Source organism: Mustela nigripes, chromosome 5 (genome assembly GCF_022355385.1).
Source record: "Mustela nigripes isolate SB6536 chromosome 5, MUSNIG.SB6536, whole genome shotgun sequence".
Taxonomy (NCBI): Eukaryota; Metazoa; Chordata; class Mammalia; order Carnivora; family Mustelidae; genus Mustela; species Mustela nigripes.
The window spans coordinates 39309225-39336487 of NC_081561.1; the positions used below are offsets into that span (position 1 = coordinate 39309225).

Genomic DNA, 27263 nt, shown 5'->3' on the forward strand with positions numbered 1-27263 from the left:
GGTTAAGCCTCTGCCTTCAGCTCAGGTCATGATCTCAGGGTCCTGGGATCGAGCCCCATATCGGGCTCTCTGCTCAGCAGGGAGCCTGCCTCGCCTTCTCTCTCTGCCTACCTCTCTGCCTACTTGTGATCTCTCTCTTCCTGTCAAATAAATAAATAAAATCTTAAAAAAATAATAAAAAAATAAAAAGTGTACAGCGTGTGAAATTATCTTTAATTTATTCCATCAATTTATTCTAATCTGCATAAGTGAGTAGCTGGCTCCTTATGTGCCATGTCAGGCTTTGTGATCTACTAATGCTTCCTGGCTGGGTACACATTTATATTCACTGCTAGGAAGGCAACTCTTATAGCCAAATGGATTTCATGACTAAAATAATAAAGTTCTTTTCTGTTCTTGAGATTTGTGCTAGTTGGTTTGGCTAAAACATTTAAGAATGTGTAGAGTTATTCATTCAAAGGAGACCCAAATTATTGGGTTATCAAAATTGCTATTATAATACTATATTATATATTATATACTTTATAATATAGAATATATTGTTATAATATATAATGTTATTATAACACAATTGTTAGTCAATTATTACAAAGGCTTAAGGCACTTCATGTATATAAACCATATCTTAAAGAGAGTAAAAAAGTGACTATAAAATGGAATGTAGCTGTTTACAAGAGACTCACTTTAGGTATAAGAACATACACAGGCTGAAAGTGAAAGATGGAAAATGATGGCCATTCAAATGGTAACCAAAGGAAAACAAAGTTGGCCATATTTGTTATAGACAACTGGACTTTAAATAAAAAAAACATAATAAGAGACAAAGAAGACCATTAAATACTGTTAAATGGACCAATTCACCAGGGAGATATAACAGTTATAAACATATACACATCTAACAGCAGAGCACTGAAATATATGAAGCAAATGTTGACAGAATGAAAGAGAAGAATTGACAGTAACACAAATATAGTAGATTTCAATTCAATAGCCCACTTTCAAAATGGATAAATCAACCACATAATACAGCAATAAGAAATAAAGAACATGAACAACACTAAGGAGCAGCTGGATCTAACAGATATACAAAGAACACCCTGCCCAACAACAGCAGCATATACATTCTTCTCAAGTGCATATAGAGTATTCTCCAGGATAAATCACAGGTGATGCCACAAAAAGAGTCTTAACAAATTTAAGAAGATTGAAATCATTCTAACTATCTGTTCTGACCACAGTGGAATGAAGCTAGAAATCAAAGACAAAAAAGAAGAAAACCTGGAAAATTCACAAATACGTGGAAATTAACTAAAATACTCTTGAACAATCAATGGACCAAAGGACAGATCACAAGAGAAACTAGAAATATCTTGAGACAAATGAAAATGAAAACACAACGTATCAAAACTAATGGGATACAGCAAAAGAACTAAGACAGAAATATATAGTGGTAAATGGTTCCATTTAAAAAGAAGAAAGATCTCAAGTCAACAACCTATTTTTTATATCTCACAGAACTAGGAAAAAAAAAAAACTAAAACCAAAGTTAGTAAAAAGAAGAGAACAATAAAGATTAAAGCAGAAACAAATGAAATAGGGAATACAAAAATAATAGAAAATATCAACCAAAATAAGAATTAGTTGTTTGAAAAAAAAAATCAACAAAATTGGCCAACTCTTAACTCGACGAACTAATAAAAAAGAGAAAACGAAAATAACAAAACCAGAAATGAAGAGAGGAGACCTTACAACTTATGCCACAGAAATAAAAATGATTACAATAGACTGTTATAAAACAACTACTATCTAGTTCCAATGAACTAGATAACTTAATTGAAATTCCTGTTAACATAAAAGCTACCAAGACTAAGATTCAAGAAGAAATTAAAAAATGGAACAGACCTATAACTGGTAGAGATCGAATCTGTGATCAAAACCTTCGACAAAGCAGGAAAAAATATACAATGGAAAAAAGACAGTCTCTTCAATAAATGGTGCCGGGAAAACTGGGCAGCTGTATGTAGAATAATGAAACTCAACCATTCTCTTACACCGTACACAAAGATAAACTCAAAATGGATAAAAGACCTCAACTTGAGACAGGAATCCATCAGAATCCTAGAGGAGAACATAGGCAGTAATCTCTTCGATATCAGCCACAGCAACTTCTTTCAAGATATGTCTCCAAAGACAAAGGAAACAAAAGCGAAAATAAACTTTTGGGACTTCATCAAAATCAAAAGCTTCTGCACAGCAAAGGAAACAGTCAAAAAAACAAAGAGGTGGGACGCCTGGGTGGCTCAGTTGGTTAAGCAGCTGCCTTCGGCTCAGGTCATGATCCCAGCGTCCTGGGATCGAGTCCCACATCGGGCTCCTTGCTCCGCAGGGAGCCTGCTTCTCCCTCTGACTCTGCCTTCCACTCTGTCTGCCTGTGCTCGCTCTCGCTCGCTCTCTCTCTGACAAATAAATAAATAAAATCTTAAAAACAAAAAAAACAAAAAAAAACAAAGAGGCAACCCATGGAATGGGAGAAGATATTTGCAAATGACAGTACACTTGGTGACAGTACAGACAAAAGGTTGATATCCAGGATCTATAATGAACTCCTCAAACTCAACACACACAAAACAGGCAATCATATCAAAAAATGGGCAGCAGATATGAACAGACACTTCTCCAATCAAGACATACAAATGGCTATCAGACACATGAAAAAATGTTCATCATCACTAGCCATCAGGGAGATTCAAATTAAAACCACAATGAGATATCACTTTACACCAGTTAGAATGGCCAAAATTAACAAGACAGGAAACAACATGTGTTGGAGGGGATGTGGAGAAAGGAGAACCCTCTTACACTGTTGGTGGGAATGCAAGTTGGTGCTGCCTCTTTGGAGAACAGTGTGGAGATTCCTCAAGAAATTAAAAATAGAACTTCCCTATGACCCTGCAATTGCACTCCTGGGTATTTACCCCAAAGATACAGATGTCGTGAAAAGAAGGGCCATCTGTTCCCCAATGTTTATAGCAGCAATGGCCACGGTCGCCAAACTGGGGAAAGAACCAAGATGCCTTTCAACAGACAAATGGATAAGGAAGATGTGGTCCATATACAGTATGGAGTATTATGCCTCCATCAGAAAGGATGAATACCCAACTTTGGTAGCAACATGGACGGGACTGGAAGAGATTATGCTGAGTGAAATAAGTCAAGCAGAGAGAGTCAATTATCATATGGTTTCACTTATTTGTGGAGCATAACAAATAGCATGGAGGACAAGGGGAGTTAGAGAGGAGAAGGGAGTTGGGGGAAATTGGAATGGGAGGTGAACCATGAGAGACTATGGACTCTAAAAAGCAATCTGAGGGTTTTGAAGTGGCGGGGGGGGGGGGGGAGGTTGGGGTACCAGGTGGTGGGTATTATAGAGGGCACAGATTGCATAGAGCACTGGGTGTGGTGAAAAAATAATGAATACTGTTATGCTGAAAATAAATAAAAAATAAATTAAATAAAAAAACAAAAAAACCTTCCAACAAAGAAAAGCCCAAGAATAGATGGTTTTGCTGGAACAATTCCATCAAACATGTAAAGAAGAATTAACACCAATTCTTCTCAAACTTTTCCAAAACATTGAAGAGGAGGACATACTTCCAAACTCACTTTATGAGACTGTCCTACCAAAATCAGAAAAAGATACAAGAGGTGAAAACTACAAACTACAGAGCAATATTTCTGATGAAAAGAGATGCAAAAAACAAACAAACGAACAAAAAACTTAACAAAATACTAGCAAATCAAATTCACCAACACATTAAAAATATCATACAACATGATCAAGTGGGAATTATTTCTGAGATGCAAGGATGGTTCAACATACGAAATCAAATTAACATACCACATTAACTGAACACAGGACAAAACAACACAATCATTTCAATTGATGCAGAAACAACATTTGAAAAAAATTCATCTTTTTGGGATAAAAACTCTTAACAAATTAGGCATAGAGGGAATGTATCTCAACATAGTAAGAACCATATACGAAAAACCCACAGCTAACATTTATACTCAATAGTGAAAAACTGAAAGTGTTCACTATTAGATCAGGAATGAGGAAAGGATGCCATCTATTGACACTTTTATTCAACACAGTATTGCATTCTTAACCAAAGCAATCAGGCAAGAAAGAGAAATAGAGGGCAACCAAATGGCAAAGGGGAAGCAAAATTATCTCTATTCAAGGTGAAACGATCTTATAGGTAGAAAACCTTAAATATTCCACAAAAAACCTTGTCAGAACTAATAAACAAATTTAGCAAAGTTACAGGCTACAACATTTACACTTAAAAATCAGTTGCATTTCTATACACTAACAAATAATCCAAAAAGTAAATTAAGAGTAAAAATCAATTTATAACAGAATCAAAAAGAATAAAATATTTAAGAATGAACATAAGGAAGTGAAAGAATTTTAAGCTGAAATCAAACAAACAGATTTTCTGCTGACAGAAAATCAAAGAAGACACAAATCAATGGAATGATGTCTCATGTTCAAGAATTTGAAGACTTTTTTTTTTTTAAACTACCCTCCAAAATTATTGTATCTATACTAATGCTAAACTTCAAGGGAACAACTTTGCTCAATAGACAGAAAGATGTTGCATAATGGTAAAATGATCAATTCATCAGAAAAGTAAAATAATCCTAAATCTGTGTTCATCTAAATAAAACTTGGTTAAATTAAAAAAAAAAGAATTTGAAGACTTAATATTGTTAAAATGTTTGAACTATCCAAAGCAATCTAAAGATCAATGCAATTCCTAACAAAAGTCAAAATGACACTTTTTTTGCAAAAATAGAAAAAAATACTGAAATTCATACGGATTATCAAAACACTCTGAATAGTCAAAACAATCTTTGCAAAGTATGACAAAGCTAGAGGTCTCATGTTTCCTTATTTCAAATACAAAGCTACAATAAGCCAAAACAATATGGTACTGGAATAAAGACAAGTGATAGATAAACCAACTGAACAGAACAGAAAGCCCAGAAATAAACCCTCTCATATGGGCTCAAATTATCTTTGACAATGGTGCCAAGGCTACACACAATGGGGAAAAGATAATCTGTTGAACAATTGATGCTGGAAAACTGGACATCCACATGCAAAGAATGGAACTGGACCCTTACATCATGCTATATAAGAAAATTAACTCAAATAGATTAAAGATCCAAACATAAGACTTGAAACTATAAAACTCTTAGGAGAAAACATAGAAAAAGCTTTATGACATTGAATCTGGCAATGATTGCTTTGCTATGATACCAAAAGTATAGGCAACAAAAGCTCAACTAAACAAAGCGTACCTCATCAAACTTAAAAACTTATGTGCAGTAAACAATCAACAGAGTGAAAAGGCAATCTATGGGATAAGACAGAATATTTATAAGCCATATATCGGTAAGAAGGTTAATATTGAGAATATATAAAGAAATCCTAAAACTTAACAACAAAAACAAACAATAGAGGGCGCCTGGGGGGCTCAGTGGGTTAAAGCCTGGGCTTTCCGCTCGGGTCATGGTCTCAGGGTTCTGGAATCGAGCCCGGCATTGGGCTCTCTGCTCAGCAGGGAGCCTGCTTCCTCCTCTCTCTCTCTCTGCCTGCCTCTCTGCCTACTTGTGATCTCTGTCTGTCAAATAAATAAATAAAATCTTTAAACAAACAAACAAACAATAGGATTTAAAAAATGGGCAAAAGACTTAGACATCTCTCTAAATATGACATAGAGATGGCCAACGCATATATGAAAAGATGCTCAACATCACTAATCATCAGGGAAATGCAACTCAAAACCACATTAAGATATTTCATACCTGTTAGGATGGCTACTATCCAAACAAACATACAAAAACAATTTAAAAAAAAAACCCAGAAAATAATAAGTGTTGACATTGTTGTGGAGAAATTGGAAGCCTTGGGCACTATTGGTGGGAATGTAAAATGCTATGGAAAACAGTATGAAGATTCTTCAAAAAATGAAAAATAGAATTAGCATATGATGCAGAAATCTACTTCTGGATGTATATCCAAAAGAAGTGAAAACAGAATTTCAAAAAGACATTTGCACACCCTTGTTTATTACAGCACTATTCATGATAGCCAAAAAGTGGAAGCACCCTAAATATCTATTAATAGATCATAAAGAAAATATGGTATATACAGATTGTGGAATACTATGCAGCCAAAAAAGAAGAAAATTCTGTCCTATGCTCTAACAAAGATGAACATTGAAAACATTATGCTAAATGAAACCAGTCTCTCTCTCTCTCTCTCTCTCACACACACACACACACACACACAAGTAATGCAGGATTCCACTAATATGAGGTACCTAAAGTAGTCAAATTTTAGAAATAGAAAATCTCCAGAGGCTAGGAGGAGGTGCAAAAAAAAAAAAGGGTATTGTTGTTCATGAGTATACAGTTTCAATTTTGCAAGATGAAAAAGTTCTAGAAATTTGCTGCACAATAAGGCACACTACTCTTCTGTGCATCTTAAGATGGGTAAATTTCATGATATGTGTTTTTTACCCACATTAAAGGAAATGCACTGCAGTGTTACAAATAAACATCAGTGGAGAGGACTGCGGAACTTATTGTGCAAATAAAGTATAATCAGATAAGGTACAGTAAAGAGGTGTTAATGGTTTAATAAAAATTATTAAAATTATTATAGCCTCTTTCCATTTTTAGAATTAAAGTTCATGTAGCTTCTAAATTGAGAGTTTTCATAACTGTTTAAAACCAGCTCCTCAATTTAAATAAAACCAAAACAAAATAGATGACTTCATATATACTAGGAACTGGGATTTCATCAAAATATTAAGTTAAATATATTTATTTTTAAAACTAAAATCAGCTGATGGCTTCTAAAAATAGAATGGGGCTAATTTAGAACTTTAAGATGAATTAGAATTTTAGGTAGGTTTACTAAAGTATGTAACACCTAGAACTACGAAGAAGCTAAGTGATAAGAGATTTAAATTCACTTTCCAAAGGTATGGCCAAATTAAACTCAGATTTTTAGAAGTAATATACTGAATGAATAATAATATTTCATAATATTAGTTATGCAAATTTGTTATGCCCATAGATAATTGTAATTTCTAGTGTCCTCATAATAGGACATTATAAAAAGATACAGGATATCACAAAACTACAAAATGTCACTGGAAACTCGAAATGAAGAGGCAAGATCCAAGGGTTAGGTCCTGAAACTGAAGAACAGGTGCTCTTTAAAGGACTCAACAATTTCAGGTTGATTGCCTTCAGAATGTATAGGTTTAAAAGTAATTATGTTTTCATTTTTTGATTATTTCTAATATAATTTAGTTCAATTGCTTTTCCCATTTGCTGTAATTCCTATAACATATGAACTCAAATGAGTACCATTTGCTAAATATGAAAAAAATTCCATGTCATTTATCTTTATTAGGTTGGTGCACCTGACAGCAAATTTATGGGGCTTTTGCATTATTGAAATTTTTTTTTTCCTTTTCAAAAGATAATTTTCAAACCACGACTATCTTGTGAGAACATAGCTCCTTTTTGGTTCATCTGTATTTTTCCTTGCATTTAATATTATAGTGGAATTTGCATATAATTTTCATTAGATCTTTTACAATGTCATGAATGTTAATAGCTACATTAAAATGCTCTTTTTTTCCTTTTTTTTTAAAAACATGACTATATCTTCCACATGTCCTACAGGAAAACTATACAGTACTCCTATACTCAAAAGTATTGTGATTTCATATAAAACTGGAATCTATTAAATGAATCAGAAAATGGACTGCTGACAACTGCTTCTTATGGATACACTTTTATCCCCCTTAGAGATAATTTCTGTACCATAAATTCCTAGAAGTGGCTGCATCAATGACAATGCATTTTTAAAGCCTCTTGATATTGCCAAAGTGTCCTTCTAAAAGGTTATTACAGTTAAAAATCCTTCCGAGTGGTTTGGGAGCATCTCAGCCAGTGAGAGGTTGCTAGTTTCTTGACTTGTTGGGGATGTGTGCTGAAGGCTTTGCCTCTCCCAAAAGATCCTCTGGCCCCTGCTGGCCAGCTTTCATCCCTAAAATGGTCATGAGGGGCTGGGAAGAGTGATAGCATCCTGCCCTGATGTCAGTAGCTTGGGTTGGGGCCACCAATTTGAACCCCAAGTATCCTTGAGTTTGTTCATACCTGGTCACCTTCTCCTTGACCTTAGGAGATTTTAGGCTTAAGAGCAATATGTATTCACACTAACACTGAAGTGCATTGTTTGTACTGCTCGAAGGAATGGATACTAGCACGACAGAGGAAGCAAGACAGCAGAACTCTCCTAGGTTTGGCAGAGAAAACTTGAGTTGGATTAGAACTCCGTCATCTACTGGATACATAATCTTGGGTAGGTCACTGAACTAAGAAGGTGGTCAGTCTCTCATGTGAAAAATTAGAATTCTAATTCTAACCTTTAAAGGACCTTGCAGCACTAATATCCTGGTTCTATGCTTTTTGACTATTGAAAACTATTCTAAGAGGGATAAAAGTGGAAGGCTGAGAACAGCACATATTTAGTTTGGACTTATGTAGAGCACTTCAGTTGAAGTGACAATCTGAATATACCTAATTGTAAAAGGGAAGACAATAAAACAGCAAAATAAAAATTGGAGCTCAAACAATACTTGCATGCATATTAGGGCAAGAGAAGAAAAGAAATCTCTACAGGAAAGAGTCAACATGCGAAGTTATTTCTGCCTATGTATGAAGGGAAATTTCTAAATTATATCTATCCAAACATTACATTAAGTTCTCCTTCCTAGTCCCCATGAGAGAAATTATGCGAAGTATTGTTTTGAAAATCATTATATCAAAATATAAAATTTCTGGAAACTTACTAGCAAGCCTAACATTATTCAGTGTATGGGAAACTTGGCTCTAATTGTTTCAACAGACAATGAGTAAAATGATCACTCAGAAAAATGTGTCATGAAAATCTGGTAAATAACTAAACATAAAGAGCAAATCTGTGTATTTTTGCATGTTGAATTGAAAGATATACCTTTTTCTACTGGTTCCATTCACATAGTCTAATTAATAAGTAAAACAATAAGATATATGTATTTTATTCCTCTGTACTTATATGGCATGTACACTAAATTTCTATGTACCTTATTATCTTATAAAAATGGCTTGAGTAGACTATTCTATCAGATAAGACAATTAATTATTCCAGTACATTTCTTGAACCCTTATTACTTACTAAGCACTGTTCTGGAGTTTCAACAGAAGGGAAGATTTAAAAGAATTCAGACAGTAAAGTTAGCCAGGTTGCTGTTTAGTAAATATTTGTTCAGTGACTAAAACAAAGACATCACCTTTGTCCTTTAAGAGACTTATTCTTATTTAACAGATCTATCATTGGTACAGTTACTAATTCAACTTTATGGAGTAGTTTTTTGATAAGAAGAAGAAGTTAAAAAACAAGCCTGAGAATGCTTAGTTACATTATTTTACTATATAAAATAAAAGGAAGTGAGAAGTAAATGCTTATTTTTCTCCTTTGGAATAGTACTTAAACATTTTATTCTGAGTGTTCCATTGTTATTATTTCTGGTCTAAATGTGAATATTGTTTCCCTGTAGTCATTTACCTAATTACTTTATGCATAGAATGTATGAGTGGATACCCATATTCATAAACTTTATATGAAGATTGTTAAGGGCTTTAAGCAAAATAATACATCAGAACTGCACAATTCTACTTTACTACAATAAAGACAAGGAATTTTTGAAGTTGGAAAGAACCTTTGAGTTTAACTGTACAATACACACACAAAAAAGTCAATGACTTGCCCCCAAATTTGAATCTATTTGTGTCACAGGTGGTACTAGGGGAGCCACTGCTCTGGACTATTCCCTGCTTTATCCATTAAATCATTCCCAATATACCTATTAGTCTGCCCTAAATAAATTTTCAACACCCTTGACTTAAATTTATGGAACATGGGATAACCTGGCTAGGTGCGAGTGAATCCTATGATATTATGCAAAACAAGATTAATCATAATGCAACTTTGTTAGGCATGTGGGAGAAAAACTAATTCATAATCTGAAGTATTTTATGTTGAATATTTTGTTTGCATTCACTATATCCCTCAGCAGCAAATAGGGTGAATACTGCACACTGAGGTGTTTATTTATTTATTTAGTGCTTATATTTCAAGGCTGACCTGAAGGCAGACAATTTCTGAGTGACTGGATAAGTTTATAAATTCTTTGTTATGTGAGCTTAGAATTAAAATCCAAGTCCTCTGATTTTAAGTTAGTGTCTAATCTAGAGTTCTTGAAAGATTAGCTTCTTACAAATGAACCCCCTATGAAAATATGGGTCTAACTTGGAGTATCTGTGTATATTGGACTTCAACACATTTCTTTTCAAAGGAACAGCATACACAACGTTAGAGGATGTGTAAGTATAAATCTATTTTATCTGTAATTGTGCATACCAATGTGTTTTAACAAAACCAGTGGAAAAGTTCAGAGTAAACTCATTAGTTTTGAAAATCTGTTATTGGTAGAACAAAAGCAAACACAGACCAATTCAAATTCAGAAAGCCCAGATTCCATCCAGAGAAGAAGGGAATTAAAGAAAACTCAACTTTCCAGAGATGTCTCTTTGCTTGAAGGAGAGCCTGCGTTGCTGCTAGAGATTTACCGACTGTATTAATAATTTGCTGCACATGGAGAGATTTTCTCCAAAGAATCATGACTAGTCACTGCCGCTGCAGAAAACTTGGTTGCTTCATTGCAAGGCATTTTTTCTGCTGGACTGAACTCTAATTGTGTTTATTCTTGAGACTATTTGTTATGCTCCTGGTATAACTGTACACATCATTCACAGACTTTCCTCCCTAAAAACTTGAAGCTTTATTCATAAGGGTGTGAGTAAGAGCTCACTGCAAATGTGCCTATGTTTAACTAAAACAAAAAGCAAAAAAACTGGGTCTCCGTCATCCAGGAGTTGGGGTGGAGGAAACAGGTCTTCATGAGTGATATAGCATTGCTATCCAAGTAGGTGTGAATGATGTTTTCGGTGAGATCCGGGAAAGTAGTTAAGACAATAGAGCAAATACATTAACGTTTATAGAATTACTATGTGTACTTGTTTCTTTTTATGTCTGGGAGGGAAGAAATCAATGGATTTCTTCCAGAAATAGTCCTCTAATTCAACAACAGCATTTTTCTTAATGTAGCTATAATTGAATATTTATTTAGAGGCAAATTGAGATCCTGTGCAAGTGAAGAACAAAGCATGCATTCCCAGTCATCGTGGCATTCCTTTAATTTCATGTAAAGTTGATGAACAGTACCATTAAGTGCAAATAAAGAGAGAAGATAGATTAATTTTACAACAACCCATTCTACTACAGAGACTTGAATTTTTTCTTTTCCTGAATTTTTTTTTTCCCTTAGTCTTAAGGCAAGTCATGATTAATTACAAAAGAATTGCAGGGGTATAATCAGAGACCAAAATTGTCTTTTCTAGTTGTTTTGAAGTGCATAATATGCTAATAAGCTGTTCATTAAATGAGTATTCTCTAATTTAAGAAAAAGCCCTTTGTATTAACAAAGCTTGTTTGACTATTTTCATAGAATGAGCTAGAGTCACATTTTTGGAGTAATTTACAAAGATTATAACAGCTTATTACTTCGTAGCTTACCTCAAAGTGGGCAAAATTAGATCTAAGTTTTTGTACAGGACTGCTCCAAGAACAAATACTGATGATTCATCTGATTCTAGAAAAAAGGAAATTAAAAATATTAGTGAAACTACAAGAAAAATACTGTCTCTAAAACTTTAATCTGCTCGTTATGAGGGGATTCCAGTACTTGCTGATGCAAAGCTGAGTAGAAGAAATGCCTTCCTAACCATGCATGGGGCAGATTAGCCCACACACTGTACATATTAACGGTAGCTCACTAATATGGGTCATGTGAGGTAACCTTCCTTCCCCAGGCTGAGACAGGAGGCTACTGTCGTTGCAGCTAAGGAGTTTCAATTCCCAACGATATGGGGAAAGAGAGATTATTTTCTTTTGGAGCTCTAAGCAGGAAGGTCAAAGTCGCCAAGGTAAAAAGGAAGACTATGATGTAGCTGTCAAAAGTAGCCATTCATTTGAGAGGCTGCTGAAGATGTTCTCAAAACTGAATTTTTTCTCAAATATGTTTTTATATACCACAATAATATCTACAAACCAAAGCAAAAGTGAGGAAGAAGTAAAAAACGCTGTGGAAAATGCAACACATTTCCATACCTAAAATTAAAATATTAGGCCACATATTTTACACTGAGATAAAACTGTCAATCCTGAAACTTAACCATGCGAAGCTCAGGTCTAGAATTTGCACTTGTATTTTTTTCCCCATTTTAATAGATCCATTCCTCCAATAAATTCAGATTTAAAAATCAAGTATCCGTTTTCTATATTTATAAAATTAGTTTACAATCATGATCATAGACTGTTACCAAGTCGCTTGATGCCAGCAGATTTATATCTAGTGTACTCTTAAACCAACTTATTAGAAATATTTTGTTCAAAGCTCAAATTACTTCACATACTTACCTTTTGATGACACAGGAGTAAAAATGCTTTTTGGAATGACGACTCTATCTTCGGAGTTTCTTGCCCAGTCAACCATTCCCTTTCGTCCTTTCATTGGGAAGTTGATGTCTGTTAGAACAGAGGCTGCCGGAAGCTTCTGAATGCTAGCCACTAGTAGGAAAGAAGTAATAATGTTAACTAAGATCTTTCAGTGTAATCAAAATTGACCAAATTAAACCTTGAAGTATATTTAAAATAAAAATCTGAGCCAAAATTATATTTATCAGAACCACAAAACAGACTTATTTCCTATTATTGGACAACATTCATGAGGGTTGCCAATTTTTTTTACCTACAATCTAGGTTTCTGTTGCTTTCCATGAAGAATCAGGAACTGACGGTCAATGGAGTATATTCTGAGAGGACCAGCATGTGCTGCCACGGGTTGTTCATGGCTGACTCCCATTCCAATTGTCAGAAGTCCATACTGTATTTTTTGCTAAATATTTTGATTAACACACTTGGTCTGGAGGCAGAAATTTGCATTTAAATCTGAACTTTGTCTTCTGAACACATATTCTGCATTTACATCGGAATGTTATCTTTGGAGCAAATTTTTCATGGGTTAAAGGGGTTACCATGAAGGCATGGAAAGCAAAGCTGTATTGATTGGTCTTGGAAAGAAAACTGCCATAATCCTAATAATAAGAGCACCAGTAATGCCATAACCACAGAGCCCATATAATATGCCAAAAGAGTTATCAAATAGAGCAATAACACAAAACTTTGAAAACATCCACCACAATTGAACGTAATAAATGTATACTTTGGAGAATCTTATCTTTACTTGCAATAAGTATTTTAAATATATATTGAAAAAAATCATGAATGATGTTTGGTAATGCCTAAATGTATTTTTTGTTACATGTAACAATTACACACACACAGATATGTCATAAAACTACAATGATAAATACTTAAGTGCTTATTGATTATATACATTTCCAATTAAGAAGTGTAATTTGTATAACTTTTACATAGGTCCATACTTGTTCTACATTAAATCTTCAGGTGTCCCACGGAGGATTTAAACAGAAAGATAATGAATAAAACTATAAAAACTACTATAAAAGTAAGCTAAAGTAAGAAACCATTCAGCTCCTCATAAATGAATTTCACTCTGAAGAAACTTGTAATTTAAATCCAGAGAATGAAAATTAAGAATTTAACAATATTAGTTGTATAAATATATTGCATCACTGGCTTAGTTCCAAATTGAAATGGTTATGTATTATTGTACTTTACTAAAGCTCTTTCAGACTATTATAGACATCCATTATCAGCATAAGATGGAATTTCATATGGCCTGTAATTTGACATAATAAGCTTTAGAAAGGATTTTGTTTCTAAATGTTGAAGGAAAGAGGGTGCTGAGTAACACATACATTCATTATGGATGTTAAATGCTGTTTTTGGATAACAGCTATAATTATTTTAGTTTCTTTAATTTTCCAAACAATATAGTCTTTGTTGTACATAAATAACTCAGTTCACATGTGTCCTTGAAGGGTCCCAATCCTCCACTGCAGAAAGATGGACAGGTTATCTTAAGGGTCATATAAGCTTTATTCAAGCTGCAAAACTAAGTTCATCTGCTTCCAAATCCCTTGATTCTAACTTTGGCTTTTTTGGATGAAATTTATTTCACCCTTTGCTCCAACAACTGATGAAAAGAAATGATTTTTCTGACTGCCACACAACTGGTTTCTGTTGTAAAGGAAAATAAACAAGAGATAAATTGTTGGACCCTGAAGTCTAATAATTCATCTGTTTCTATATACCTTGGATAGAAAGCAAAAAATCAAATGAACAAAAAGAAGAAATAACAAGTGGAGGAAGCACATTCTGTACCAACTCTATCACTTTATCCTGGATAAATTCTAGTGTAATATTATACCCTTAAATAAACAATAATGATATAATTATACATGCTTGTATCTCCCATGATGGAATGAATTCATTCTTCAATTAAAGGCACATTAGTTATTAAGTTATGACTATATAGATTAGATTATAATTTTGAACATAGTCTAGATGAAAGAAATATAAAAGTCAATTGGGATAACTATTTTGTGCAAAAAGTCCTTTGAATTGCAGACTTGAGCATAAGGAGGACATAAAAACAAACACCTATTCCTTGATTTTAGTAGAAATGTAGTTCTTTTTTTTTTTAAGATTTTACTTGTTTAATTGACAGACAGAGATGACAAGTAGGCAGAGAAGCAGGCAGAGAGATAAAGGAGGAAACAGGCTCCCTGCTGAGCAGAGAGCCCGATGCGGGGCTGGATCTCAGGACCCTGGGATCATGACCTGAGCCCAGGCTTTAATCCACTGAGCCACCCAGGTGCCCCGAGAAATGTAGTTCTTAAAGTAAGATGATATTCTCAATAAATGCATTATCAAAAGGGATATGGCTTCATAGACTGATGAGACTCCAATGCTAGCCTTCAAATTAAGTATACATGGTTTTAAAATATGAAGTATTTAAAATTGTACATCTTAACCTTAAAGCTATCTAAGAAGATAGCTTAGATGACACTGTGGCTCTTCGTGACCCTGAGATGATTAACAAGAAAACCCATTTCCATTTAGCAAAAACAGTTTAAAGATGACCTTTATTTTCTCTTTTCAGTCCCTCTACCAGACACTTGGGCTAGTTCCAACCTCAATCCCTCCCCTCGTTCACCAGGTTTAACAATCCAAAACTCTTAAGTAAAACGTAGACGCAGTCTGTAGGGAACTGGGAAGCTTGGGTGTTAAGTGAATACCAAAGAGGTAAGATTAAAAATGAATGCTTTAAAGTATGCCAAGTTTATACAAATATGTGTCCAGTGCTGACAAAGGAACACAAATGCAAAGCATAAGTGCACAATCTCCATCCTCTGCTTCTGCAGTAATTGCTGCATTAAAACCAGTCATTGTGGGTGGTTAGACAATAGAGCATCTTTCCTCAAAAACTGAGAAAATGCCTTTCTTACAGAAGATTAAAGTGCTCAGAAGAAACCTTGGAGAACACAATGTGCCTGAACAAATAGGCACATCTTGAATGCTCCAAGAATTATCCTAAATTCACTGTATCGTGTTTTCATTACAACAACACTAGATTTGATTTCTTATGCAATAAAAATAGGTGACTCATCACTGATAAACCTTGGAGCAAAACCAGCTGCACTTTCATTTTGCAATTTTAAAACTTTCATTTTGAATTTGGATATGCGGCATAAAATTCCTTCTCATCAGAAAGGATAAGGAATTCCTGGAGTTAGATCTAAAGGCATATGGGCTGGGTTTTGTTTATTTTTGTTTTGCTTTCCATTCATCAAAGCAGCCAATGTGGAGCTTCTACCCTTGTTCCTGGAGAAAATCATTGAGGTTTTAGCACTTAACCTAATTGAGGTCCTGGAGAATGGCAGCTCTGTCATGTAATGTCATGTCGGGTAATGTGTGAATGGTCCACATACAAAAGTTGGAGTTAGTTCATTTGATGCATCAGTTGCTTCATGGACCAGAATGGAATGCACGTAGAAGGAAAAGACGAGAGAGCCAAGGGGCGTGCATGAATGCTAGAGAAATCAGCACAATGGGCAGATGAAGGCCAACAGAGGAAAATCACAGCTACCAGAATGGCTCAAGTGACTCTGGATCTGGGCCTGGGATTTAAATCTTGGTATTTTAGGGTAACCATAATGGCCTGTGGGGTTTTTTTGGGAGGGGCAGTCCCAGTTTACCTCCGCTGTTTTGGGTAATTGAGGTTATGCATTTAAAACTTTATATTGAATACATACACATAACCAAAGGCAAGACTTGCACTTAAAATAGAGCTGATCCTTTAGTACTTCAATGTGCCACCCAGGGAGCTGAGGGTTCCTTTTTACTCTCTCTTTCCTTCCTTCCTCCCTCTTTTCTTCCCATTCCCTCTTCTCCTCCTCCTCCAACTTCTTTTTCTTTTTTTCTCTCTCTCCTCCTTCCTCCCCCTCCACCCCGTCTTTCTGTGTGTCTTTCTCTTCAGCTCTCTCTCTCCCTTTCCTTTTTCCAATGGAATCTGCCAAACGGAAGAGGTTGGCTTCTCTGGTTATTTGAGAACCCAAAGTCAGCCAGGCTAAAATTCTCTACTGAAAGGGAAAATCACTGTATCCTCAATGACAATTCAGTATTACCACTGCAACCAAGGCCACAGTTTGCAAAGAGAACTTCAAAAGCACTACTTTTATGCAATGACCTAAGCGCTTAGCGCAGCAACTCACAGTCTATATAAATGAGTAGAGGAAATTCCCAAGCAAGGGCACCTTAGAATCACAAACAAAAGTAGAGGTGGATACAGAAATAGAAGTTTAAGAGATGCCTTAAGAGGGATATTGATGTTTCCAAAATATTTAAAGTTTGCATCATTTTTCATGTTGATTCAGAGAGAACAACGTACAAATTGGGTCTTGACTCAATATTAGAAAACTGGTTAGTTATCAAAATGGATTTGCTTGTGGAAAACATCACTCAATATTACTAGATGGTCACTTCCACAGTTTTGAAATTCTGTAAGAAAAATGAGGCAGGAAAGGAACGCTGCATTGTGTCAGTGTGTTAGAAAGCAACTATTAGTTTTGTTTGTGTACCAATAGCAAGCTCAGAGGGGCTGAGAAAATCCTGCATTGTAGTGATCCCTTGGCATTTATCAGCTTAAAAAGCCAGGTTTTTATATTTGTATAGCAATGCTGGGTGCCTTATAAAACACTGAGACATCTGGAAGGGAAGGGAAGGACAGGGACGTTTATTGAACACTTGACATGACCTCAACATTTGTTAGCTATTCCTTAATTTATTCAACAAGTATTTATCAAATGTATCCTCTGAGTTAGACACTCTTCTTAGCACAGCACTTAGGCAGTTCCTTTACACGTGTTATCTTGTTTAATATATAGAACAAGATATTGCTCTTATTTAACAATATCTTATTTAATATTTAATATTTAAAATATTTAATATTTAAATAATATTCAAATATTATTTTATTCAATATTTAAAACAACCCTAGGAGACATAATTATTATCAGTATCCTCATTGTTATTATCCCTACATTCATTTTATGAGGAAGTAGACTCTTAAATTGGTAACATTGTGACTCAGATCTCAGTTTGCCAACTTAGAAGTATATGATTTTGAACTGTGTGGCGCAGTTTGATTTTACCCCAACAAATTAACAGAAAATTTACTTTGCACTAAATATAAAAGACAGGTGTAATGATTCAGTGATGGGAAATAAACTATTCTCACTTGTCCAACAGGAGATCAAAACTGGATACCACTGAAGAATGGTGATTATCAAAAAGGGATATAGACAAATATTTTAATTTATCTAGCATAATCTCTATGTTCTAACATCTCCACAAAAAGCCATGTTTTAGGATTCTGCAACAGTGAGTGGGGTTTACAGGAAATATTCAGACAGTCAGCTGGACAGATTTTGGCTGTTCTTCTCTCATCTCCCTATTTTTTCCATTTACTATGTCTCCTTTCCCAAAAGGCTAAGATTTGAACACGGAGGGCCAAAGAGAAAGAAAAGGCTTGCTAGAAAATAGTGTCCAACTATCACTTCCTAGGAAGCAGAGCCACTAGGTCGGGGCATCCACAAGGACCACAGTGCTCTAAGAGCACCCTAGCAGTCGCATCCCACCGTCATCACTGCAGAGGGAATTACCCCCAAGTCCCAGGACCAGGACACAGAGATTTAGAAGAGAAAAATTATTCCCATTAGGAATTACATGTGTTTCTTTTTCAGAAAAAATGTGGATCCTCTGATTTTAATTTTTTTTTAAATTTTTACTTAAAGACTTACTTATTTCTTAGAAAGAGAAAGCACACATATTGGGGCAGGGGCAGAAGGAGAGAGAATCCTGAAGCAGACTCCCCATGAAGCAAAGAGCCTGACACACGGGGCTGGATCCCATGACCCTGAGATCATGACCTGAGCGGAAACTGAGAGTCGGCTGCTTAACAGACCCAGCCACCCAGGCGCCCCTAGGATCCTGATTTTTAAAAGTGGACCAACTAGGCAAAAAAGTAACTATGTGGTCTATCGAGGATATTTTTTTCAACTTGTTAGTTTTTAATAAGATATTACGTATATTGAAACTTAAAATAATTAACCATTTTACATAATCCTTTCCAGCATCCATGTAAATTACTTGTGAATCATTAACTTCAAATTCTGTTTTTATCCATTGGTGGCTTTTTTTAATCCAAGGCTGGCAGTCTCAGCACAGAAAGGCACATTCTTATAGCTGCTCATGGTATTTCTGCCAGAATTTAGTGCTTTCCATGGAGGACTCCCTTGGCTCTTCTCAGGTCACTCCTACTTCCCTAACATGTAGTCATACCTATGCACAGGATACGTCCACAGCCTACACACGACTCTCGCTGAGGCTGAACTGTCTCAACCAGGAACTGGCAAACTACATCCCACAGGCCAAATCTTTCCTATCTGCTATTTTTGTACGGTCTGCAAGCTAAAAATGGTTTTTCACATTTTTAGATGATTGGAAAAAATCAAAAGAAGAATAATATTTCTGGGCATGTGAAAATTATATGAATTTCAAATTTCAGTGTCTACAAATGAAGTCTATGGGAACACAGCCACATCCATTCATTCACTTAGAGTCTAGGGCCACTTTCATGCGATGATGGCAGAGTTCAGTAGCTGCACTGAAGACTGGATGGTCCACAAACCCTAAAATATCTACTGTTTGGCCCTTTGCAGAAAAAAGTATGCCTACCTCTGTTCTAGACATGTGATGGAGAAGTTATTTTAAAATAGTACAATTTTTCTTTAAAGAGAGACACATTCAAAAAATACATGCATTTCTGTACTTAATTCTGTTACCTATTGTATGTTCTTCCTACTTTTTCTTTCAAGGCTATGCTGAGTATTGTGGGGGAAATTTAAGCTGATTACACCATTTTTCTTTCAGTTTTCAGAGTATGTTTTGCGGTCTTTTAGAGACAGATACTTTTTATAAATGTTCATCTTCTCTACCCAAATAGTTCATGATTTTACTACTAATATAAAGGCAAAATAAAATGTGATATGGGAAGTCATTTTTGCATGAATACCTGAATAGTAAAAAGAAAAATGATATAGAAATGTCTTAATGGGGCTCCTGGGTGGCTCAGTTAGTTGAGCATTAGACTCTTGGTTTTGGCTCAGGTCATGATCTCAAGGCATGGAGGAGATCCAGCCCCATGTTGGGCTCTGCCCTCAGTGTGGACTCTGCCTGAGATTCTCTTCCACCCTTGGCCCCTTCCCTTACTGGTGCATGTGCTCTCTCTCTGTCCAATAAAATAAATAAATAAAATATTTTTAAAAAGAAGAAAATGCTTTAGGGAAAAAAGTCTCCCCTCTTCTTCAAATAGAGAAATTAAGAATAGAATTCCTCCAGAGGAAGGAGCATCAGATGATAATTAACTAAGTATTGAATAAGAAAGAGGAGAGAGAATTTTCTTTTGTACATGCAACATTACTGACTTCTTTCTCTTTACATACCCATGTATGCATATGTGTTTATAATATGTTGTTTCGATAATGTAAGGAGTTTTCAATCTTACTAGCAAAGAATTAAGGTAAGGATCTATTAGGAATTGGGCACCAATATAGGCAGCAAAAAGCAACTGAAACCAACCATCCAAGAGCTTTCCAAGGTAGTGATTCATCTATTCCCAGAAAAGTGAAGCAAAGATCAATATGAAGGGATAAGAAGGGGAAAGAGATCACTACAGACTCACAAGTTCATTTTGGAAATTCATTCATCCAACAAATCTCTATTGAGCCCTGAGAGTGTTCCAAGATCCATCTTACTACTGATGATTTAGCAAGTGACCAAGAGACATGAAGTCTTGGCCTTGAAAGAGCTCATTGTCTAGTAGGGAATACACACGGTTAATAAGGGAGCAGATCTCCAGATGAGGCTAGACTGTGAGAGTATGAAAGAAGTAAAGGATGACATGGAATATGATTGGTTGGTGAAAGAGGCCTCTTTGAAGAGGTGCTGTCTGGCTGTTGTTTGACAGGGAGGAGGACACTGCCTGTGTAAACCTAAAGCCTGGAAAAGGCCTGTAATGTTCCAGAACTATCAGAATAGTAGCTTCTGGGCAGGAGGAATGACATGAATCTTTAAAGGCACAAGGTGAGGAAACTTAATATGCTCTAGAGAAATAGTAATATTTCTATTGGGGCAAAAAAGTTTAGACAAAAATAGTAAGACAAAAAGCTAAATATGATATTGTAGGCTAAGAGAGCTGAAGCATGATCAAATTTAGAATTTGAAGATATAAGTTAGATGCCTCCTAATTATAAGTAATAATTGATGATGTTGGCATGGATAAGTCCTCCTGAAGAGAGAATAGAAAGAGCAGATTAATGGGCGCCTGGGTGGCTCAGTGGGTTAAGCCGCTGCCTTCAGCTCAGGTCATGATCTCGGGGTCCTGGGATCAAGTCCCGCATCGGGCTCTCTGCTCAGCAGGAGCCTGCTTCCTCCTCTCTCTCTCTCTGCCTGCCTCTCTGCCTACTCGTGATCTCTCTCTGTCAAATAAATAAATAAAATATTTTAAAAAAAAGAGCAGATTAATTTATTCAACAAATATTAGTTGAGCGCCTATTACATGCCAGGCACAGTTATGGGCACTGAAAATACACCAGTGAACAAAAAAGTTAAATTTCTTGATCTCATGGGACTGGCGTGATATCTCCGGGGGAGACAGACAAGGAACAAATACAACTAGATAGAATATAATGGATGTGATTAGGAAATAATAAGTGGGGTTGGGAATTTTTACAAAGGAAAGCTTCTTTGGTTAGTGGGCATTTGTGCAATAATCTAAGAAGTGAGATGGTGGGCTGTGCAGATATTAAGGAGATGACAGGAAAAAAAGGCTAAGAAATGTAGTTTGGGAAAGCCTCACTTTAAGGGGGTAAAGAGAAAGACACCAGAAATAAATGGAGAGAGAGAAGAAGAAGACTGCAATAGTGAACTAACTTAGGAATGGAGAGCTGCATGTTAATAAGAAGAAAGTATCTTTAAGGGGAGTCAAAGTTTTATAAAGATTATGGAGACGAGCCATTGGTTTGGTTTGAAACCATACTGTAAGATTAGTTTCAGACCATGCTCTCTTGCACAGGTTGGCAAACTTTTTATACAAAAGGCCCAAAAGTAAAAGTTTCAGCTTTTTGGGCTAAGCGATTACCCAGTTTTGCTGGTGTGATATGAGAGCAACTACAGACAACTCATAAATGAACGATCATGCAAGGAAATGTGGTGTTTAATCATGTAATAAAAATGTCTTGGGGCACCTGGGTGGCTCAGTGGGTTAAAGCCTCTGCCTTCGGCTCGGGTCATGATCACAGGGTCCTGGGATTGAGCCCCGCATCAGGCTCTCTGCTCGGCAGGGAGCCTGCTTCCTCCTCTCTCTCTGCCTGCCTCTCTCCCTACTTGTGATCTCTCTCTATCAAATAAATAAATAAAATAAAATTTAAAAAAAAATGTCTTGTGTGACCAGTATTGTGTAATTTTTTTTAATTCCGCAAATGTTTATTGGGCAGAACTCTTGATTTCCCAACACTAAAGCACTTTCTTGCCCAGTGTCACCTACCTTAATAGAAGGTGCCACTGTCTATTCAAATGTTCACACCAAAAACCTGAAGGCCATCTTTACTTCTGGTTTTCCTTTGCCTCCTATGACCCATCCATCAACACGTCCTCTCAGTTTTATTTGCAGAACGTGTCATAAATCCCCATATTTCTATCTCCATTCCATTACCCTCTACCAGAATCTACAAACTGAGTTAACTCAAGAGTTGTATAACTGGCTTCCTTGATTCCACTCTTTTTTTCTGAATTGCTTCTTCTCTCAGAAACTAGAGTTATCTTTAAAAAAAAAAAAAATCAGATCATGTTGTTCCCTTACTTGAAATAATTCAATAGCTTGCCGGTGCTCTTAGAATAAAATCCAAATCTTACACAATGGCTTACAAGGCTTTGCATGGCTTGGCTTCTGCCTCTCTCTGTGGTCACATTATACTAGTTGCTTGTTTACTGACCCAGATCAAGTTGTACAGGTCTTTTCTTTTCCACCACAGGACTTTTCCTTTCTAACTAAAAGAGTATTTTCTATTCTTATCTTTGAGTCTCTGCTAACTTGGATCTGTTTTAACTGCCCTATCTAAAGAAATCCACCCAGCCCCCCATCATTCCTCTCTATGATATCACCCTGTTTATTTTCTTTATGACCCTATTCATAGTTGAACATTGTCTAGCTTATGTACTCCATGTGTTTATCATTTGTTTCCTATACTAGACCATAAACTCTCAAAGGAAAAGTATTTTCCATATTTACCACCATATGATAGTATCCTAACATACAGTAGGTCTAACACAATTCCCCCCATATTTCTTTTCTTTTCTTTTTTTTCTTTTTTTTTAAGGAATGAAGTTTACCAAAGACTCAAAAGAGGAAACTGGGGCTTAATGTGGCAACTTTGGGCCCTTGAAAATAAAAGACTTAGTTTTCCAACTATTTCATGATCTTTGGCAAGTTATTTAATTGCTCGTTATGTGTGCGTGTGTGTGTGTGTGTGTGTATTATATACATACATATATATATATATATATATATATATATGCAAAAATACATAGTCTTTCATGAGGATTCTGCTGAAGTTTATTCCCTACACATAGTTAGACACAATCTATGTCAATTCCCTTTTATCTTTTATCTCAACCATCCTCTGCCTTGTGTAAAAGATAGTGGAAAATTAAAAAAGAAAAAGTCCTTACATAGAAAAAGATTACAATCTAGTAAGACATCTGTTTCAGGCAAATATCTTAAGTATGAGCAGAATGAGTCATAAGAATGTTTCTTCTGAACTCCAAACCTGTCTACTGAACTGTTCAAATGAATGTCTTTAGGAATCTTAAATGTAGCATATCTGAAGCTTAGTTCTTGATTTCTACTCACCCTTCATCTAAGTATGGTTTCCGTATATAGTCTTCCCCATATCTATCAAGTGTACTTTCATCCAACCTTCCCCCAAGACAGAAAACAGGAAGTTATCCTTGACATGTCCATATCCTTATCCCCAGAATCTCATTCATCACTGTGCTTGCTATTTCTCTTCCAAAACACACCTTAAAGTTGTTTTTTTTAATCTCTGTTTTGACTGCTACACAATCTTCCACCAAATGTTTAAATAAAAACTCACTATATTTATTGCTTCCACTCTTGTGCCTTTCCTACACACTTTCCACACTACAGTGAGAAGACTTTTGAAGCAGAGTTGAATCATGTTACTTCCCAATGAGTTCCTGTTACACTTGTATAAGATACAAAATTCTTCTGGGGGTCTCCATGACCTGATGTCCTCTCAGTGTTAGCTCATGACTTTTTCCATTTACAACTGCTGTCCAGTCATACATGTTCTTTCATTTCATATCAACCCCTCCATTGGTTAATTATTATTCAAGTGTTAGCTTGAATTCTTTTTCAGGTTTTAACTTGAATGCCAAGAAGAACTTTCTAGCACTGAGCAACCACTGACCCCATACCTAACTGAGAAATCTTGGTTAGTCTCTCTTATGTCATTTACCACAATTTAAATATGTCTATGAATTTATTTATTTATCTACATGCATTTTGGTTTTAAAAGTTGTTTTTTCTTTTATTTTCCCTTATACAATAATACAATTATTTATTTATTCATTCATCTAATAAGTTTCATATTTAAAAACTTACTATCTTCCTCACTGGAATGTAACCTCCATAAGGACAAAGACCAGGCATATTGGGATCATCTTTTTGTGTCCAGAAGATGATTGGTACTTGGCAGTCACTTAATAAATATTGATTTAGTATAACAAAAGAAGAAATGAAGAGCAAAAGACCAATTTTAACTGGGAAAAGGGGACTGGACAAGGTTAAGCACATGACTCTAAGAAATGTAAATAAGAACAAAGAGGTGATTTCAAGTTGTTCATAGATATTCAGCCACTTCTGGGCACCTCGGTAGCTCAGTCAGTTGACTGTCCGACCCTTGGTTTCAGTTCAGGTCATGATCTCAGGGTCATGAGACTGAGCCCCCTGTGGGGCTCTGTGGTCAGAAGGGAATCTTCTTGAGATTCTCTCCTTCTCCCTCTGTCCCTCCCCCAACTTGTGCATGTTCACAAGTGTACTCTCTCTCTTTCTCAAGTAAATAAATAATCCCCCCTTCAAAAAAAGAGAGAGACAGAGAGAGAAATTTAGCCACTTCACCTTACCAAAAAGAAACTATTGACCTTATGCATTTTGCAAAATAGGGAGAACAGAAGCTAGACATGTGTGCCTAACCTGGTGTAATTTTTTGAAGAAAAAGCAGGAAAAAATAGCAGTAACAAGAGACCATCTACTGAGCAGTTAGATACCAGCAATAGTGTGTTACCTCACTTGGCTCCACAACACTCTGAACCAAATACAATTAATCCCATTTTGCAGACTAGTTTTGGATCCTTATGTTGCAAAAACACTCTAGTCCTCATGGAGTTATAGAAATGATTCATGAATTCACAGTCAGAATATAAACAAACTAAAGAATGACTGGTGGAAAAAGGTAACATGAGCTCTGTATCTGTGAACCTCACTCCTTTCTCATCAAGGCCAGAAAATGTCTTCAAACCAAAAAAACAAACAAACAAAAAACAAAAAATCCCCATGCAAACAATAATTTACTCTTCCTCCCCACACACACGCATGCACAAACACATAAAAACACACACTCTGTGATTAAATTGAATGCTCTATTTCATTAGAATTTATATGTAGTTTAAAAAGGCATACCAATAAATTACAGTTTTCTTTGACCTATATTGTATAAGTTATATTAACATATTTACTTTTCTGTTAAGAAATTAATATTTAAAATGTAAATATTCCATATTTCTAATGTGCCAGGATATTTTTAAAATATTTTTAGAATTAATTTTTTAGAATAAATAAAAGACTTTTAGAATAAATTTTAAAGATGGTAGGTTACCCTCTTTAGTAAGAATATTATTATATTTTAGGAAAAAAATTTTAAAAAAGGAAAGAGGGAAAGTTAAAGATAATTGGGTAATGAGTTTGGGCGAAGTAAAAGGAGACTACTTAGATAAAAGGGAAGCAGGGATTAATGTTCCTAAATAACAAGACAGATTCTTTGAAAAGAGGAAGGTTCATATTTCAAAATGTAATAAAGTAGCCCAAATGGGTATTGAAGATCATTATTAAAACATTTTTAGTGGCAAAGAAAATGTTTCAGTGTCTTAGTCTCAATTATATCCCTCTATATTCCTATTGCATTTTAGAACCTTATTTCAGAATATAGATGGATATATAACCTATTATCCAATATAAATCATTCCTTTATGAACTATTTAGTTCCTACAACTACAACATTCTATTTTGTAGTTATCAGCTAAGACCTGAATAAAATATTTTCCAGTATATAAAGTTATATAGGCTTTAAAGCTTATTACTGGATATTTAATTCAGCTTAACTTTTCTTAAAAAGCATCTTTGCATTTTGACATAACTTAAAAATAAGACAAAACAAAAACAAAAAACACTATTTTTCCCCTAAGCCCAGAATATAAATTTTATTTTTTATTTTTATTTTTATTTTATTTTTTCATTTATTTATTTTCAGCATAACAATATCATTATTTTTTTCACCACACCCAGTGCTCCATGCAATCCGTGCCCTCTATAATACCCACCACCTGGTACCCCGACCTCCCACCCCCCACCGCCACTTCAAACCCTTCAGATTGTTTTTCAGAGTCCATAGTCTCTCATGATTCACCTCCCTTTCCAATTTACCCTAACCCCCTTCTCTCTAACTCCCCATGTCCTCCATGCTTTTTGTTATGCTCCACAAATAAGTGAAACCATATGATAATTGACTCTCTCTGCTTGACTTATTTCACTCAGCATAATCTCTTCGAGTCCTGTCCATGTTGCTACAAAAGTTGGGTATTCGTCCTTTCTAATGGAGGCATAATACTCCATAGAATATATGGACCACATCTTCCTTATCCATTCATCCATTGAAGAAAACAAAGAGGCAACCCACGGAATGGGAGAAGATATTTGCAAATGACAGTACAGACAAAAGGTTGATGCCCAGGATCTATAATGAACTCCTCAAACTCAACACACACAAAACAGACAATGATATCAAAAAATGGGCAGAAGACATGAACAGACACTTCTCCAATAAAGACATACAAATGGCTATCAGACACATGAAAAAATGTTCATCATCACTAGCCCTCAGAGAGATTCAAATTAAAACCCCATTGAGATATCACCTTACACCAGTTGGAATGGCCAAAATTAGCAAGACAGGAAACAACATGTGTTGGAGAGGATGTGGAGAAAGGGGAACCCTCTTACTTTTGGTGGGAATGCAAGTTGGTGCAACCTCTTTGGAGAACAGTGTGGAGATTCCTCAAGAAATTAAAAATAGAACTTCCCTATGACCCTGCAATTGCACTC

General features: G+C 35.5%; 1 protein-coding gene across 3 annotated transcripts in view; it reads right to left on the bottom strand.

The window, feature by feature from the left end:
- ADGRB3 (adhesion G protein-coupled receptor B3) overlaps window positions 1-27263 on the bottom strand; it is a 726796-nt gene that overhangs the window by 307988 nt on the left and 391545 nt on the right. For all 3 annotated transcript variants that reach the window (XM_059400179.1, XM_059400180.1, XM_059400178.1), the window contains 2 exons: window positions 12674-12823; window positions 11771-11846 (listed from right to left, as the gene is read on the bottom strand). In XM_059400179.1, coding sequence (XP_059256162.1) covers window positions 11771-11846; window positions 12674-12823 — 226 coding nt within the window. The remainder of the gene's footprint in view (window positions 1-11770; window positions 11847-12673; window positions 12824-27263) is intronic.